The following is a 15,789-nucleotide window of genomic DNA, read 5'->3' on the forward strand; positions in this document are numbered from 1 at the left end:
TTTGACAAAATGCACATAACAACGAAAAGATAACTAGGAATGCTACACACATCAGCAAGGGAATAGGAAATGAAATTGACAGAGATTCACTCAACTCACCTACATGCAGTCATGTCAAACTGACCTAACAGAACCATACTAGTCACACTGTGCCCCAGTGTGTCACTCCTGCCATAATTTAATAATAATTAATGTGTGTTACATTGGTGACATGCTTATCAACAAGTCTGCTTAAAAATGACCCAGACACTGCTCTCTTGTGGCTTTGTTTCATCATTGGATTTCTTTTTCCCCCGTGACTAATGGCAGTTGGTATTAGTTTCTATGAAATTGTCCTATAAGGCGTCACCGCCTGTACAGGTCGCGCCCAAGAAGACAGGTGCATGCTACATCTAAACACGACACTATGAAATGAGAAGTGCAAGGGTTACATATCAATTGTGGACATGCAAAAATTTACAGAAGCATTTCCCATCGGTGAATTGTAATGGAAAAAACGTCTTGCAATTGAAAATGTAAGCTACATATTTTTTTTACTTGGGGAGAGATTTGTCTCAAAACAATTATATTTTAAATTTTTTGACAATCCAAAAATTATATGTCTTAACAAGTGCACTTGCAAGATTAAACATTGCTTTCGTGAATCGCAGATATATTTGTGGCTCTGCAAAATATATGATTCACACAGGGATTTATTTTAAAGGTATGGTTGACTTTGGAAAATTAGCTTTGAAAGTCATTTAAAAAGTGCTTGAATTTGAAAATAAAAAAGGTGTAAAAACCTTGTCTTATGATCACTTCTGGCTAGCACTTATGTTGTTAGGTAGAGGAAAGAAAAGCTGGACTAGTTCTAGGTTTGATGAGTGGTAAAATTAACAGAGGTGAAAATTCATTTTAACAAAAGTCGCCACTTTAATGAACAATGAACTAACTAGACAATATACAACATTTAACATAAATCATAGTAAAATAACACTTATTTAAATTATAAAGTGTTGGATGGGAAATCCTAAGTTTAGTTTATATTTATATACTGACCTATTTTATTTCTTTTCCAGTTTGATGGCCAGTCATGTACTCTAGTTTTGGTTAAAAAAAATTATTATTAGTTGCAAAATTAAATGTTTACCTACTGAAAAGGTTTTGGATCTAAATATTTTTTGGGTCAGAATTTAAAGTCACAAATACACTTCAAATTTCAATGAAAATTCAAATGAATGACAAGGTTTATCAAATTGGCAAAGAAAACAAAATTTCGATCCTTCAAAATTCAGGAAATCCCAAATCCATTGTCTGAGTCCATAGTTATGAGCAAAAGAATAACTCCTGCCGCTACCTTGATGCAGAGCTCTATGATGAATCAGATCCTTGCTCCTTGCTATATTCCTAGTACGGGGTAGTTCGCCACTAAGATCACCAAGATTTCTAACGGTCCAATGAATCGAGGAATTTTTCGGGGAAGGAAAAATACCTGCCCAAACTTGTCGAGATTGTGTTTTTCATCCTTTGTGAATCGCACCATCACCAGTAGAGTCAAATGGAAAACGGGAGAGATTTGGTTTTCCAATTTCAAGCAATTTTTCGCTAAAAATTGCTATGATAAAAGTTGACTATGCTGTTGTGCATGTTCTGCCTGCAGTAAGCATTGACAAAAAACTGTCTGTTGGCCCTCACTATGATATCTATGAGGTATTCTATTTAATTTCTTCATTCTCATTCACTTTTTAAAAGCGATGTAGTTTTGATTTAATTCGCCGTATATTCCTGTAAGCCTTATATAGAAAACAAATGGCTTGCATAGGAATATTATGAGGGTACGCCTTATAATCATTTATCTCTTATAGTCTGGAAAAGATGGTACTTTACTGTACCTTGAAACCAGTAACCTAGATTCACATGTCAACTCAAACCGTTCGTCACACTGCATCAGCATCTTGCACGTTGAACAGCAAGCTCAGGGATAAGGATGTTAAATGGCATGTGTGCAGAATGCTATTGAGACATATTTGGCAGGAAAAACATTAGCGTGGTGGCGGAACATATGAGGGAAAAAAAACAGCTTCATTACGATTGGAATCAATCCTCATATCTTGGAATTAGTCTTCTGTTCCTTGCCTGATGAGATGACCTTCACTAGTGCAAATTTAACAGGAGGGCGAAATGATTTACATTTTGGTTGTGATTTACATTGGCGCTGTAGAAGTGCGGGTTTAGGAACAGAAAAATGGATCTATACAGCCCCCACCTCAATGTCAAACCAGCAGAAATAGAAAGCGCCAAGTCCTCCGTTTCTAATTAAATATATACTCCAGGTCAGGATATTCACGGGCCATTGAGTCAAATCCCTTTCCCCTTCAAGTGTGATGACACTTGATAGCTCAGAAGCTTCCCGCTGGGGGAACCGACGTGTGCTCCCTGATATGTCAGACGTTATTGTCTTTGAAACGGGTCCGTCAGAATAACAGGCGGATGCAACACACAAAGACAACGACACAACTGGTCATTGTCAGTCGTCATTGTTTTGTTTTGTTTTTTGTTTAGGTCTCCGGTGATGGCAGGAGGACTGTTTGCTATGGACAGGAAGTGGTTCTGGGAGCTTGGAGGCTACGACGCTGGTCTGGAGATCTGGGGAGGAGAGCAGTATGAGATCTCCTTTAAGGTTAACCAAAGATTCCTCTAGGAAAATATAGTAAAGATGTTTAAAGGTATTCCTAAATTCCATAACATGCAAAATGTGAAGAAGTAGTACATGCTTTTTGCATTATATATATATATATATATATATATATATATAATTTAATCGGTATATTCAAAATAATTTCCAATATAATCCATTTTAAAGACAGCATGTCTTGTTTTTGTCATCCTGAGCTGAGATGTTGTCGGAGGAACACCAGCGCCCTAGAAAGCAGGTCAAAATCTTATGTGTGATCTAGTCATAGAAGTTACGAGTGTTTTAAGCGAAGTTTTTGTGTTTTGTGTGAGAATGCCTTGGCGTAGTGTAGCAGGTGGATGCTGCAACCTCGGCGGAAAACCGCAAAGCTGGTCAACCAAAAAACATGCAGTGAACAGCTAGGCTAACCAAAAACTAACAACTAAACGATCTACAGTAATAAACATAAAGCTGGCCGGTATTAAACCAAGGGACAAAGCAAAACCAGCACTATCGCCAGGCTAGCCGTTTAAAAAAGAAGCAGTGATCAGCCAGGCTAACCTGGAACAACGGAAAGCTATAGAATACAAGTGTGTTTTAAGCCTAGATTTAAACAGTTCCACTGCGGTTGTAGATCAAAACCCAGAGGACAGTGCATTCCAGAGCACTATGGCTTGAATAGAGAAAGCTCTCAAACCTGCGAACGTCTTCTTGGCTATTACGATTACTAGAAGACCCGCACTTTCCAAGCAAAGGCTCCGAGCAGGAACATAGGGGGCAATAAAATCTGAAAGATATGAGGGGGTAAGTCCATGCCTAATTTTGTATAATACCAACAGAGCGTAAAAATTACATCCTAGTTTGACAGGGAGCCATTGCAGGTTTAAATCGGGGTGATGTAATCAAATTTCATTGTCTTAGTTCAAAGCCTCGCTACAGCACTTTGTATTAGCTGCAGCCTCTTAATGTTAGGCTTCGGGAGACAAAAGGTAACAAATGCATGTATTTTAATCTTTTCATCAGAATGGGATAGCAAAGGGCATTTTTTTGCAATGTTGCAAAGATGGAAAAAATCTAGTAATAGACTTAACTGGAAGGACAGATTAGGATCAAATGTGACACTTTAATTTTTGACCGAGTCACTCCGGGTGGTTTAACTTATGTTCAGAGCAGTGTTTAAGAGTAAGTCACGTAATTCAAATGGAACAATAGTTAACATTATAGTCTTTTCAAGGTTGAGGTACAAGAAGTTAAGTGGCATCCAGCTTTTTCTTCTCAGTGAAGCAGGCCTTCAAATGTCCACAATTCAGTGGGGGAGATTACTCCTTTTGAAAGGGACAGTTGTGTCATCTGCAAAGCAAGTAAACTGATGTTATACTTGTGAATATTATCACCTAACATAAGCATATGAATGCTGAAAAGAACGGTACCAAGTACTGAGCCCTGCCGAACGCCACAGGTAACACTAAAGGGCTCAGAGGTCATATCACCGTATCTTAACACAATGTGTTCTATCTGAGAGGTAGGATCTTTATATAACTTTTCTACTGTCAAATTATAATTTAAACAAAAAAATATCTGCAGCTAATATTTTGTATTGCACGATTGATTCAAAACACGGTCTACTTCAGATGATATTGTGTCGCCATCATGTGGATATTACTGGGAAACAAAATCGGCGTGAAAAGACAACAAAAAAAACTTCTGTACTCATCTGTTCTTATAAGTTTAAAAATAATCGTGCTGCTATATTGCACTACCATGAATCCACTTGCCTCCTTTTTAATACATATTTTTTAATGAATCAAGTTTGTTTTTTTCATCCCTAGGAGGTGTGATTTAATAAATTTAATAAACAATGGTCTTATATAGGGAAAGTGTTTAATATTTAGTGCTTCTTAGTGGTACAAAAATAATTGATTGGTAAAAAAAAAACATTGATGTAATACTATGCAAAAATACTTTAACTCTCATACCACTTTTTATAAAAAAAATCATAGGTCGAGAGATTTGTTTTTCTTTTACATAGTGTAATCCCTGCTTAGGTCCCTGCCGTGTTTGTCTGGCAGGATGCCGCCACGCTGCGCTCTGAAGCACTGGCCCTTACTCGCACTTGACAACAATGTGCCATCTAGTGGTTACATGTTACATCTTGGGCTTTAACATTAACTACGTAACTGATTTAGCAACACAGTGACAAAGTCAGCAGTCTCCTCCATGACATGTTTCCTTCTCTGAAACGCCAAGAGATTGTAATGTGCAATAATGTCAACCATATAAAACTTGATGAAAGAAAACGCTTCCTAGCAATAGTTCTCTATTTAAGTTTTAGCTCTTGTTAGAGTCAAAGCCATGCGGCGTCACATCAATCATGCCAGCGCTGCTTTATGATTACATGGAGCTTTTTGTTTGCCGTCTCAACGCAAATGATTCCGTTTAATGGCGGCTACCCAGTCGGCATGCCGAGATGCCGCCTGCTTTTTTACAGTCAGTGGACAGCTTCTCATCGCTCGCTTGGTAATCGAATTGGGTTTTGCTGGAGTGCTCTGTCTTTTGTTGGCTCTCTTAAATAGAGCAATCGTCCCCACCCTCCCCCGATCCATACAGACCCCCCTCCCGCCACACACACTAGCCCCCTGTCCTAGCTCCTACCGTAGCGCCCTTGAGGGAAGCTGATGCGATGGGACAGACGTCGCGGCCCAAAAGCAGATTTTATTTGTCTGCGCTGTACCGGTTATGAATTGAACTGTCAAATCCAGTCAGATGTTTAATCATGATTACTGCAAAACAATATTTTTTGGGGACAAACCTGGAAAAAAAGTAGATAAGAATCAGTAATTATTGCCGCTGGCCAAATGTGAATGGACAGGGGAAACATTGTATAGTAAAGACAAAGCTGAATTATAATGAGTTTGTCTGCACAGGTATGGATGTGCGGTGGTCGCATGGAGGACATCCCGTGCTCCAGGGTGGGACACATCTACAGGAAGTACGTCCCCTACAAGGTGCCAGGAGGTGTCAGCCTTGCCCGGGTGAGCCTTAAAAACATGAAATCTGATCTTAGTATTTTAGTATGCGCATACACTCAATGTTGACAATGAGGCACTCTAATGCCATGCTCTTGCATCAGATGCCATGCACTGGCAAGCACCTACAGGGCGCTCTGAAGCCCCCAAAATTCCTGTCACTGGCTATAGAACAAATGTCAACATCATGGCCCAATATTGTCAATATTTCATCAGTTTGGCCCTCGACTTGTAGTCAAATTTTTGATTGGGCCCAATGTCGGTTTGACTTTCTCACTCCTGGGCTATAGGCTACAATGCATGCTATAGCGCTGTGTGTGGCAGTGAGCAAAATTTAACCTTCAAAGGCCAGGGAAATTTGTATTCATCTATTTCTGATGCTGCCAGGACATTTCTGTGTCTGCTCAAGCAGCCAAGTTGAACTTCTTTTTTGGGGGGATCTGGCAATCAGCTCGCGGATAGATGGTTTGATTTTTTTTATTGCTCCGGAGTCAAAGCTTCGAGGTTGGCAATTGTCGGAGTTTAAAAGGAGGTCTGTGGAAGGAAGCCATGCCTGATTGAATCCACCTACTTGACATTATAAGTTATGACAACACCTGTGCGGTCAATGATTTCATCCCATCCACAAAATAAATTTTAGAACTACTTTTGCAGGTTGCAGTTCCCACAGATCCTTGAAAATTCTTAAAATGATTAAAAAAATTAAAGTGGAATATCTGTTGCTATGGGACACAGGTTCTGGCATTATTATCTCATCTCATTAGCCGTACCGCTTATCCTCATTAGGGTCGCGGGGCGGCTGGAGCCCATCCCAGCCATCTCCAGGCAGTGGGCAGGGGACACCCTGAACTGGTTGCCAGCCATTATTATCATTATTCATATTATCAAATCATCTAACATCACACAGTGAAATAAAATGCGCTGAAAATTTTGCACTATAGGTGAAACACAAACTATTTTAAGGGGTGGAGTGGTGTTACCAGTACTAAAATATTGAGTGACTGATGTCACTACTAAATAATTTTCCTCTACTGTTCCATAACCTTGCGTATTACCTTTGTTTGCGCGTCAAGTCACATATATTTGTATAGCCCCTTATCACAAAAATCTCTTAAAGGACTGCACAGGCTCCAATTACACTATTCCCTGATATGAAACAGACATGCGGGCAAGGAAAAACTCAAAGCCTTAACATGAGGAAAACAAGAAACCTTGATAAGGGGCCTCACAGGTGGTAAACCCCTCCTCCAGGATGACCAGGCTGCAATAAATGTTGCATTGGGTAACAAAAAACAACATATTGAAAATCAATTTAAAAAACACAAGTAATATGTGAAATTGTCAAAAAAGTCCATGATAGCAACGACGCAGCTTCCCATCTCTGCTGGCTGGTCAATGCATACGTTCACATGCTTCAGGTCCAGGCGCTGGTTCTCTGACTTATTTCGATATGTCCTTCTCCTCCTTCATTTCACCGCCAGCCAGGCAGCTGGAAAGGTCAGGAAAAGAAAAGTATGATGTCAAAATCAATCGTAAGTTATACAAACGAAATGTATCTTAAATCTAGATTTATCAACTTCCACTGAGGTTGCAGATCGTATACCCAGAGGCAGGGCATTCCACAGCACCGGGGCCCAGATGGAGAACGCTCTCAAGCCTGCAGATTTGTTCATGGCTATTGGAGTCACCAGTAGATTTCTCTTGGATATTTTAATTTTAATTTCTACTTCCACAGAGAAAATGCGACAGTTGTACCCATCTACTAATAGTGTAAGTCAGTGTTTCCGGGAAGCAAGGTACAAGCGAAATTGAGCACAACACTGTACATCGTTGGTGTTGATGAGTGACATGGATGAAATAATTTTTTCTTTAATTAATGTCAAAAGTTCAATGAAGAAATTACGTTCATTTGTGCGATGACTTTGCTCATGCTTGCCCCCCAATTGGTTTGCTCGCAAACGCCATGCATAAAGGGTTATTCCATTGTTACTAGTCTTGAAAAGGATTCATTTAGATTGCTTGATTCAGCGCCCAGAAAAGAGGAGGTAGTTCTCTAATTGACCTATACTAAGTCCCGCCCCCTTTACTCCCTCGGAAAATTATTCAAAATTCTGATAAGAGCACTATGGCAAGTGTCACAGTAGGACACATTTGGCAGGAGGCACTTGATGCTTTTTATGCCTAGAATGATCACATATCATGTCAAACTCACCGAAAGGGCCTGGGTTATGCATATGAAGACTATATTAATGATTTCATTGGTGAGAAAGTCGATAAAAAGGTTCAGCTGGTCTAAGTATAAGCTGCATATTTTCCCAGAACAAACGTTTATAACAGGCCACTAAACTCCCAGTAAACAAACATGATGTACAAAGCCGCCGACAGCTGGCATCAGCCTAACGTTAGATATTTTAACGTTATAAATAATTTTATTTTATATTTCTCTCCAGCAAAGTAACAATATGCCTCAAATACTATGTTAAAGTTCCATCGACAGACGCAGACATCCATATTCACTTAATCCACGTTGAGTCGGTGCTGTGGTTGGCGCTTAACTTTGTCCAAAGCAGACATTTGTCTTAATTAAATGTGTCTATTTAGAGTAAAAAATACCCCCCAGCCTCTCAGCATATCTCATATCAGACTTGCATATACCTCATTCATACCTTTAGACTATTTTAGAGTTTAAAATGTAAGAAGAAACACCTAAGAAACTGCATGTGCAATGAATGGACATACAGTACCAGCAGAGCTTGTCCTATTGTATCTGCTATGCGCACTGTGATTGGCTCATTGCGTTTGAGGGTGGGGCTTAGCCTTAGGTCAATTGGGTTTAGTGTAAAGACGCTTTTAAAGGGAGGCTCTAAATATGCATTCATCTGTGGAATATCTTATTACAAAAAAGAAAAACAGCTATTTACCTAGGAAGCGAAAGCTTAACTGTGAAATGACCAGGTAATACTTTAAATTTAATAAATAAAAGAATGCATTTTATTTTGGAAATTCATACATTTTTAAATCCAATTTTTAAAGTTTGGTGAAATTATTATGTTTTCATTTGATTAGAATTGTCTTTATTTTCATTGACATTAACATGGTTTAGATGTTTTACAAGATTGAACATGAAACTCCAGGATAAACAAGCAACAAAGAAAAAGATAAGATTAAAAAAAATGTTTGGTCAAAATAGGCAAAATTATTTTCAAGTTACTGGTTGGAGACTGGCCTGAGTTGCAATTGCATCAGAAATATAGTGCAGGGAAAATTACATTGTTCAGTAAAATAATTCTAAAAAAGGTGAAGAAATGCAATATGAATGCCCATTTTATACATAGGCAAAATACAGTATATATGTTCTCTATTGTCTTGTGCGCTTCTTTAGGGTGGTGATGGCCTCTGTAAAATAAACTGTTTTTGAGCCTGTTTGTGCCGTTTTAATCTTTAAACAATTGACTTCAAGTCGCCTCTCATAGTCAGTTAACATAAAACTTCCGACTTCTTCCAGAACTTAAAGCGTGTGGCCGAGGTTTGGATGGATGAGTATGCCGAGTACATCTACCAGCGACGGCCCGAGTACCGCCACCTCTCTTCGGGCGACATAACCACGCAGAAGGAGCTTCGTAGCCGCTTAGGATGCAAAAACTTTAAGTGGTTCATGAAGGAGGTGGCCTGGGATTTGCCCCAACACTACCCTCCCGTAGAGCCCCCCGCCGCCGCCTGGGGCGAGGTAGGTGTAACTTCAACTCAATTGCTAGATGCCTTTTAGGGTTACTCTAAACCAGTGCTTCTCAACAATTTTCTGTCACTCCCCTCGTCAGAAGAAGAAATCATCTCGCGCCCTATAACTGAACACGTCACCTCCCCGTCCATGCCAAAATCTACGCCTTTTGGCACATTTTGGCTGAGGAAAAACTCAAGCGTCTATCAGCATGATTGGATTGTAATGTCTTTATGTGGCATCTTGATTTATTTGGCTTCATGCTGTCAGCTGCCAACATTTTTAACATGGCAAGCACACCGTTCTTTGCTCGTCTCCCTCTAAGGTGGCAGTGAAGTCCTATTTGAGAAAGACTTTTGACTCGTTACCCCGTCTCTTCGCCTGTCCCTTCATCTATGTTAAATATATTTTTTGTGGGAATACTTGAGGGCCTGCGACACTTCGTGTCTGCCCTTCATTCTTTATTCTAATACTCTGTGCTAAATGCGCTGTGTGGAGACTAAATGTAAGCAAAACACTGAGAACGCCACTGACCTTCTAGGATAGTTGAGGTGCAATTGAACTTTAATCTGGCAAAATATAATGAAAACGCTCCAACACCCCCTCTGATGGAGCCTCGTACTCTCAGGGGAGCCTGCCTCACTATTTGAGAACCACTGCTCAAACATAGTCTTTCTTAAATAGTGGGGCACCGCCAAGGCTTTGCGAGGCTCTGTCAAGGGGGGCGCGTGTGAGCTCAGCCATGACTACATTAGGGGGCCCTAGCACATTAGCACTCTGCACAAAGTGTGAAGTGTTGACATAAAGAGTTGCAGACCCTAAAGTTCAATTATAAAAACTATATTTACCAGTGATGAGTGGACAGGCAGATAGAAACAGAGATTCAGAGACAAATGACAGTTTTCTCCCAAAAGCTGAGACGTGGAAATATGAAGAAGCGTGACTACAGACGAGAAAAAGGTCAGTCTCTTACTGGGTCTAAAAATGTTGGCAGTGGAGAGAACGGAGCCAAATAAATTTGGCCGTGATTTAAAGACATTACGCCCCAATCGTGTTGATCCGCTTGAGTTTTTTCAGTTTTTTAACGTGCAAAACCAATGCTTAGATTTGTCTAGGACAGAGGTGCTCTCACCAATATTATGTGATCACTTAGTAAAATGATAGATCGATTAAAGCAGCGTCTACAGGGTTACAACACATTCTCTTCTCTAGCACTGACGCATGGGGCAAATGTATTAGCAAGGCCTTTCCCCATTTTCACGTGAGACTTGATTCCCACCAGTCCCAAACCTACGTCTCTGCCTTGTATTGCCAACAGTAATCCCTCATCCCTACTTCAGTAAACAAACGAACATTGTTGGCATCATATAATTGAGAAGGAGCTGAAATTTGCTTTATGGTGCTTCAAACCCCGCTTTGGAAAGTGGTGTACGTATTGAAAAACGTGCTCATTGTAGCCATTGATCCACACATCACCACTGAATAAAAGTATATATATATATATATATATATATATATATATATATATATACCGAAGCCATATCCCCCTAGTGGGAGGTGGCTAGAGTCAAGAACATTTACATTTCTGACACTTTCTTGGAGATTGATACAGAGGAGGGGATTCCCAGCCCCCTCGCTCAACCCAACTGATGTGTTGGGAGTCATTAGGTGACCAAACCCCCAATTCCAACCCCTAATGCCGAGCGCCAAGCAGGGAGGCAATGGGTACAAATGTTGTAAGTCTTAGGTATGACCCAGCGGAGGCTTGAACCAGCCACCTCCCAGTCTCGGAGCGGGTGCCCTACCCCCAAGGCCACCGAGCTGGTTAAAAGTAATCTGCATTAATTATAGTATTTTTTTATATAGTAACCATTTTTAGATATTGTGCTTTTGAATTAATGTTGGTGATCAGTATGAATAATTATTTATTGATGTCATTTAATGTCATTTTTCAGTATTATATGGTTTGAAAATGTTTAGAGTTTAATAATTTGTATTTTAGGTTTTACTTAAGGGCACTTTAAATCTTTTCTGTTACAGTTGATAAAGCTACTCTTTATTGTAAGTTGCTCCATATTTTGATTTTTACTGCAGTATACATTAATAAGAATAAAGTTAATAAAGTCCCTAAAACTATTTTGTAAATAATACGTTTTTTAAGGCGGATGAGTGGTAGGCACTTTCGCAGCACAGTTCTGAGTTCATGGGTCCAAATCCAGCTACAAGCCTTCGTGTGCATAGTTTGCATGTTCTCCCTTTCCCTGTGTGGATTTTCTTCGGGCACTCTGGTTCCCTCCCACAGCCCAAAAGTGTGCGTGGCAGGTTAATTGGTGACTCCAAATTGTCCCTAGGCATGAATGAGCATATAATTGGTTGTCTATGTGTGTCCTGCGACTCGCAAGTTCGCGATGTCCCCTGCCCACTGCCCTAAGATAGCTGGGCAACCCTAGTGAGGATAAGCGGTGCAGATAATGGCTGAATGGGTACTTTTTTTAGTCAGGCCGGGGCAATTAAGGGGAGAGGGGTTGCATGGGAGCTTTCTTTCTTCCTCAGGGGGGCCATGGCAGAAAGAAATTAAAAAGGACTCCTCTAACCCAAGTTATATGGTACGACCCTTCCTTTATTTGGACTCTTTGTCCTTTGTGTCGCAGATACGAAACGAGGCTAGCGGTATATGCATGGAGACGAAGCATTTCGTATCGGGAAGCCCCATCAAACTAGAAATCTGTGGGAAAGCACGGGGGGATGTCAGCTGGAGCTATGGACAAGTAAGTACAAACAATGAGTTTTGTACAGGTGCTTGAAGTACTTGAAAATGCTTGAATTTTAATGTTGTGTTTTCAAGGTCAGGGAAATGCTTTAATTTGGAACGAATTGCTTGAAAATGCTTGAAATTGTTGACATTGCGCCATGTTTTTTTTTGCCGGCCTGACTCTAAAGACCACGCAATAAATGAGGAAAATTTTAAAAAAAGAAAAGAAAGAGAAGTGTGAGAAAATGACGCTGACACGCCTGCTCTAGTGGCTTGGCATTATGGTGTTGTCATGTGGAGCATAACCGCCCCCTACTGGAGGACAGCTTGTTTTAGAAAACTGGCTTTTTTGGCTCGGTTTAATGAGAATATCTTTCGACTCCCAAACAGCTCCTCAGATGTTTGTTTTTTTGTTATGGTTTTGATGATACAGTCGTATGCAAAAGTTTGGGCACCCTTAATCAATTTCAAGATTTTTCTTTATAAATCATTGATTGTTCAGCAATTTCAGTTGAATAAATCAAATAACACACAAACAAAGTGATATCCGAGAAGTGAAATTAAGTTTATAGGATTTACAGTAAATGTGCAATTATTGCTTAAACAAAAGTAGGCAGGTGCATAAATTTGGGCTCCCTTGTTGTTCTATTCAATTTGGCCATGAAAAAGGTGTACAAACCCTGAAACAAATATAAAAAGTCATCATTAAGATTCATGTTTTTTAATGATTATTTATTTGATGAAAAACATGATCCATACAGCCTATCAATGTGGGAGGAGCAAAATATGTGGTTGTACAGTGCAGAATATTTACAATGCACTCACAATATTTCAACTTTCACAGACCAATCAAGTCCTTGATGTATCCAAATCAAAGTTATTTAAAAAATTGCCGCTCATGTCTTTCCCTATCATTGACGTCAATGACAGATCACTGAAGTGTCCTTTAATCCTCGAGGAACAATGACAAGTGAATGCAATTTAGTCCATTACCCCAGCAACACAAAAAGACATTTTATGCAATCTGAGCCTGTTCCCAACTGTTTGGTTGTGCTGACATAGAGAGGTCAGATTTCATGCAACACTGCCCTCATTTGCATTTTCTTTCAGCGTAGCAAAAAAATTTGCGCTCATCTTTTTTAATCATCATCTCGAATGGTCATATGATCCAAAAACGAGACGTAAAACTGAAAAAATGTCTAAAAATAGTGTCCGTGTTGCACGGGACTTAAAAAGTAAGAAATGGACGGAATTTAGTTCATGTTTATGGCTGTTTAAAACCCATGAGGCTCGTACAGAGACAACGTTTTGGTTTTTCAATTGAGAATGCAGATTTTAATCAGGTGGAATTTATCATAGATGGATAACATTTTAGTCTAACATTTTTTAAATGATATTAAGAGTTTGTACGTAAAAAACAAAGACTTTTCCGGTAAGGTGTGAACTAAGAAAGGCAAAAGTTACGTGATGTACACGCCCAAATGACTCACTAGCACTCGTTTAATTATTTGGACAACTTGCACATTGCTTTAAGAAAGGCGCAGATGCATTGCTGATACCCTGTCCTGCTGCTGATGCAGTAAATTGTCCCTTAGGTAATTGTGTTTCTACTTCACAACACACAGACACGACACACACTTTGAGCGTTATTAACTTTACACCCTCCCAGAGGAGCGTGTTTGTTTGGCGATTCCATTTTATAGACTACCCCCCCCCCAATGGATTGAGTGTCCGCTTTTGTTTTCTGCAACTGAAACCCAATGCGCCTTAGCTTCCCTGACACTTTAATTGCTAGAAAGCGCCAACGCATTGTTGTTTAATTGATGTTTCGGTGCCTGTCTCTGTTTGGCCAGGAATGTGATCCGCCGCAAATCACGCCGGGAAAGTCGGCTCTGTTGGGCTTTGTCCAAAAACTCTGCTTAAAATCTTTGTAGGACAGAAACTTTACTCATTTGCTGCAAGACTATTTCATAGTTGTCTATAGTTGTCAATTAGACTTAATGTGTCAATGTTACCAAAAGGGACATGCAGAACTTAGGAAACAGATACATGATAAAAATGCAGTTTTAGATATAGAGAAGATAGGTGCTTGTGATTCAATTACGGCTACAACATCCAATTATTTGGAGATTTGTTTTACACATCTATCGTTTTGGTCCAATCGATTAATTGGATTGGAATTGTTCCATAATTTTCTTTTTAACAATTCCGATCCCATTTTTGAATTCCTATTGTTGTCACGGACTAGGGCAGGAAACAGAATTTAGAACCCACTCGCGTAACGTACTCACAATTTATTGGGCAGAGGAGGAATGCACGCACACTCGATCCGGGGATCGATGGTCGCGGAAGTGGATTCAAATCCGAAAAAGAAAAGTTGTCAAAAACAAACAGATCAGGCCAATAATAAAACAGGATCAAACACAGGCAGATTCACAGAACTAGACATTTAACACAGAGTTTAACAGAAGTCTTGCAGAAGTCTCACAGAAGTTTCACAAACGCTCAGACAAACTAATGGCTCAAAGGAGCACGTTTAAATACTGCCAAGGAGCAATCAGTCAATGCGTCTCAGCCGATGTAGATGGGCGGGGCTTATTGGGTGCCGTGGCAACCGCGACAGAACCCGGCGCCACCTGGCTGGGACCAACTGGGCGCCATGGGAACCGTGACAATTGTAAAGCAAGGCCATAGTTCCAATTACCATTTTAGAAAACGAATTTATCATAATTAAGCTTTTGTCGGTAAATAAACTGTACGAAAAAAGGCAAAAGAATTAATTTTTTTTTTTTTTTTTTTTTTTTTTTTGCAAAATCAATAAAATTGTGGTTATTTCAAAAGAATAACCATTTGTTAACTTTCACAGAGTACAGTAATGTATTGCTGTTTACTTTTCATGGTTTTGCTACTTTGCGAATTTTTATCGTGCATTGGGTTCTGGATTCTGATCTGGTTTCTCATCGCTAACAAAAATGGATCTCTCCACCCGCTAAACTTGCTCTGGGACCACGTGCAGGACTTTGGCGCTCAGTAGCGCTTTTTCAAAATATTTGATAAGGGAAAAATTACTGTTGGGACAAAACCGGAAGGTAAATGGTCTATAACCACTACATGATGGCAGAAAGGTATCATGTAAAGTGGATTGGATCCTTAATCCATACAGTTGTGCAATAAAACAGCAAGATACGTTTTAAATTATAATTTGACAGTAGAGAGGTTGTTTGTAAAACAATAACGTTTAAAAAGTACAGTACTTGTATTTGTTAAATATATACCTGAGCCTGTTAATTGTGTTTGTTCTTGAGTAATAGATAATCAATTAAATGAATAAATAAATAAATCTACTTTGCAGATTTTGACTATAGTAGGACGTTTTTGGCACGTGACCAATGCGAAAAACAAGGGATTACTATATACTTTCCCAAAAAATTAAAACCTATACTTTTGGTGTTTGGTATCAGCAAAATGTTTGATTCAATAAAAATGATTGGCCTAATATCATTAAAAGATACCAATCAATTTACTGCAAAGAAACTAAAATCTCATTTATACCCAAATATTCTAAACATTGGCGATGAATATGTTTGTCTAAAGTTGTTGCAAATCTATGACATTGCAAATGTTGAATTAATCCATCTTG

At 39.4% G+C, this 15,789-nt stretch overlaps 1 protein-coding gene across 1 annotated transcript in view; it reads left to right on the forward strand.

Moving 5' to 3' along the window:
• The window catches only part of LOC148349736 (polypeptide N-acetylgalactosaminyltransferase 10-like), a 94,598-nt gene that overhangs the window by 72,009 nt on the left and 6,800 nt on the right, over window positions 1–15,789 (forward strand). The window contains exons 7-10 of the mRNA XM_088320972.1: window positions 2,542–2,659; window positions 5,578–5,685; window positions 9,185–9,406; window positions 12,049–12,165. Coding sequence (XP_088177098.1) covers window positions 2,542–2,659; window positions 5,578–5,685; window positions 9,185–9,406; window positions 12,049–12,165 — 565 coding nt within the window. The remainder of the gene's footprint in view (window positions 1–2,541; window positions 2,660–5,577; window positions 5,686–9,184; window positions 9,407–12,048; window positions 12,166–15,789) is intronic.

This window comes from Urocampus carinirostris, chromosome 17 (genome assembly GCF_059441175.1).
Source record: "Urocampus carinirostris isolate Australia breed hairy pipefish chromosome 17, RoL_Ucar_1.0, whole genome shotgun sequence".
NCBI lineage: Eukaryota > Metazoa > Chordata > Actinopteri > Syngnathiformes > Syngnathidae > Urocampus > Urocampus carinirostris.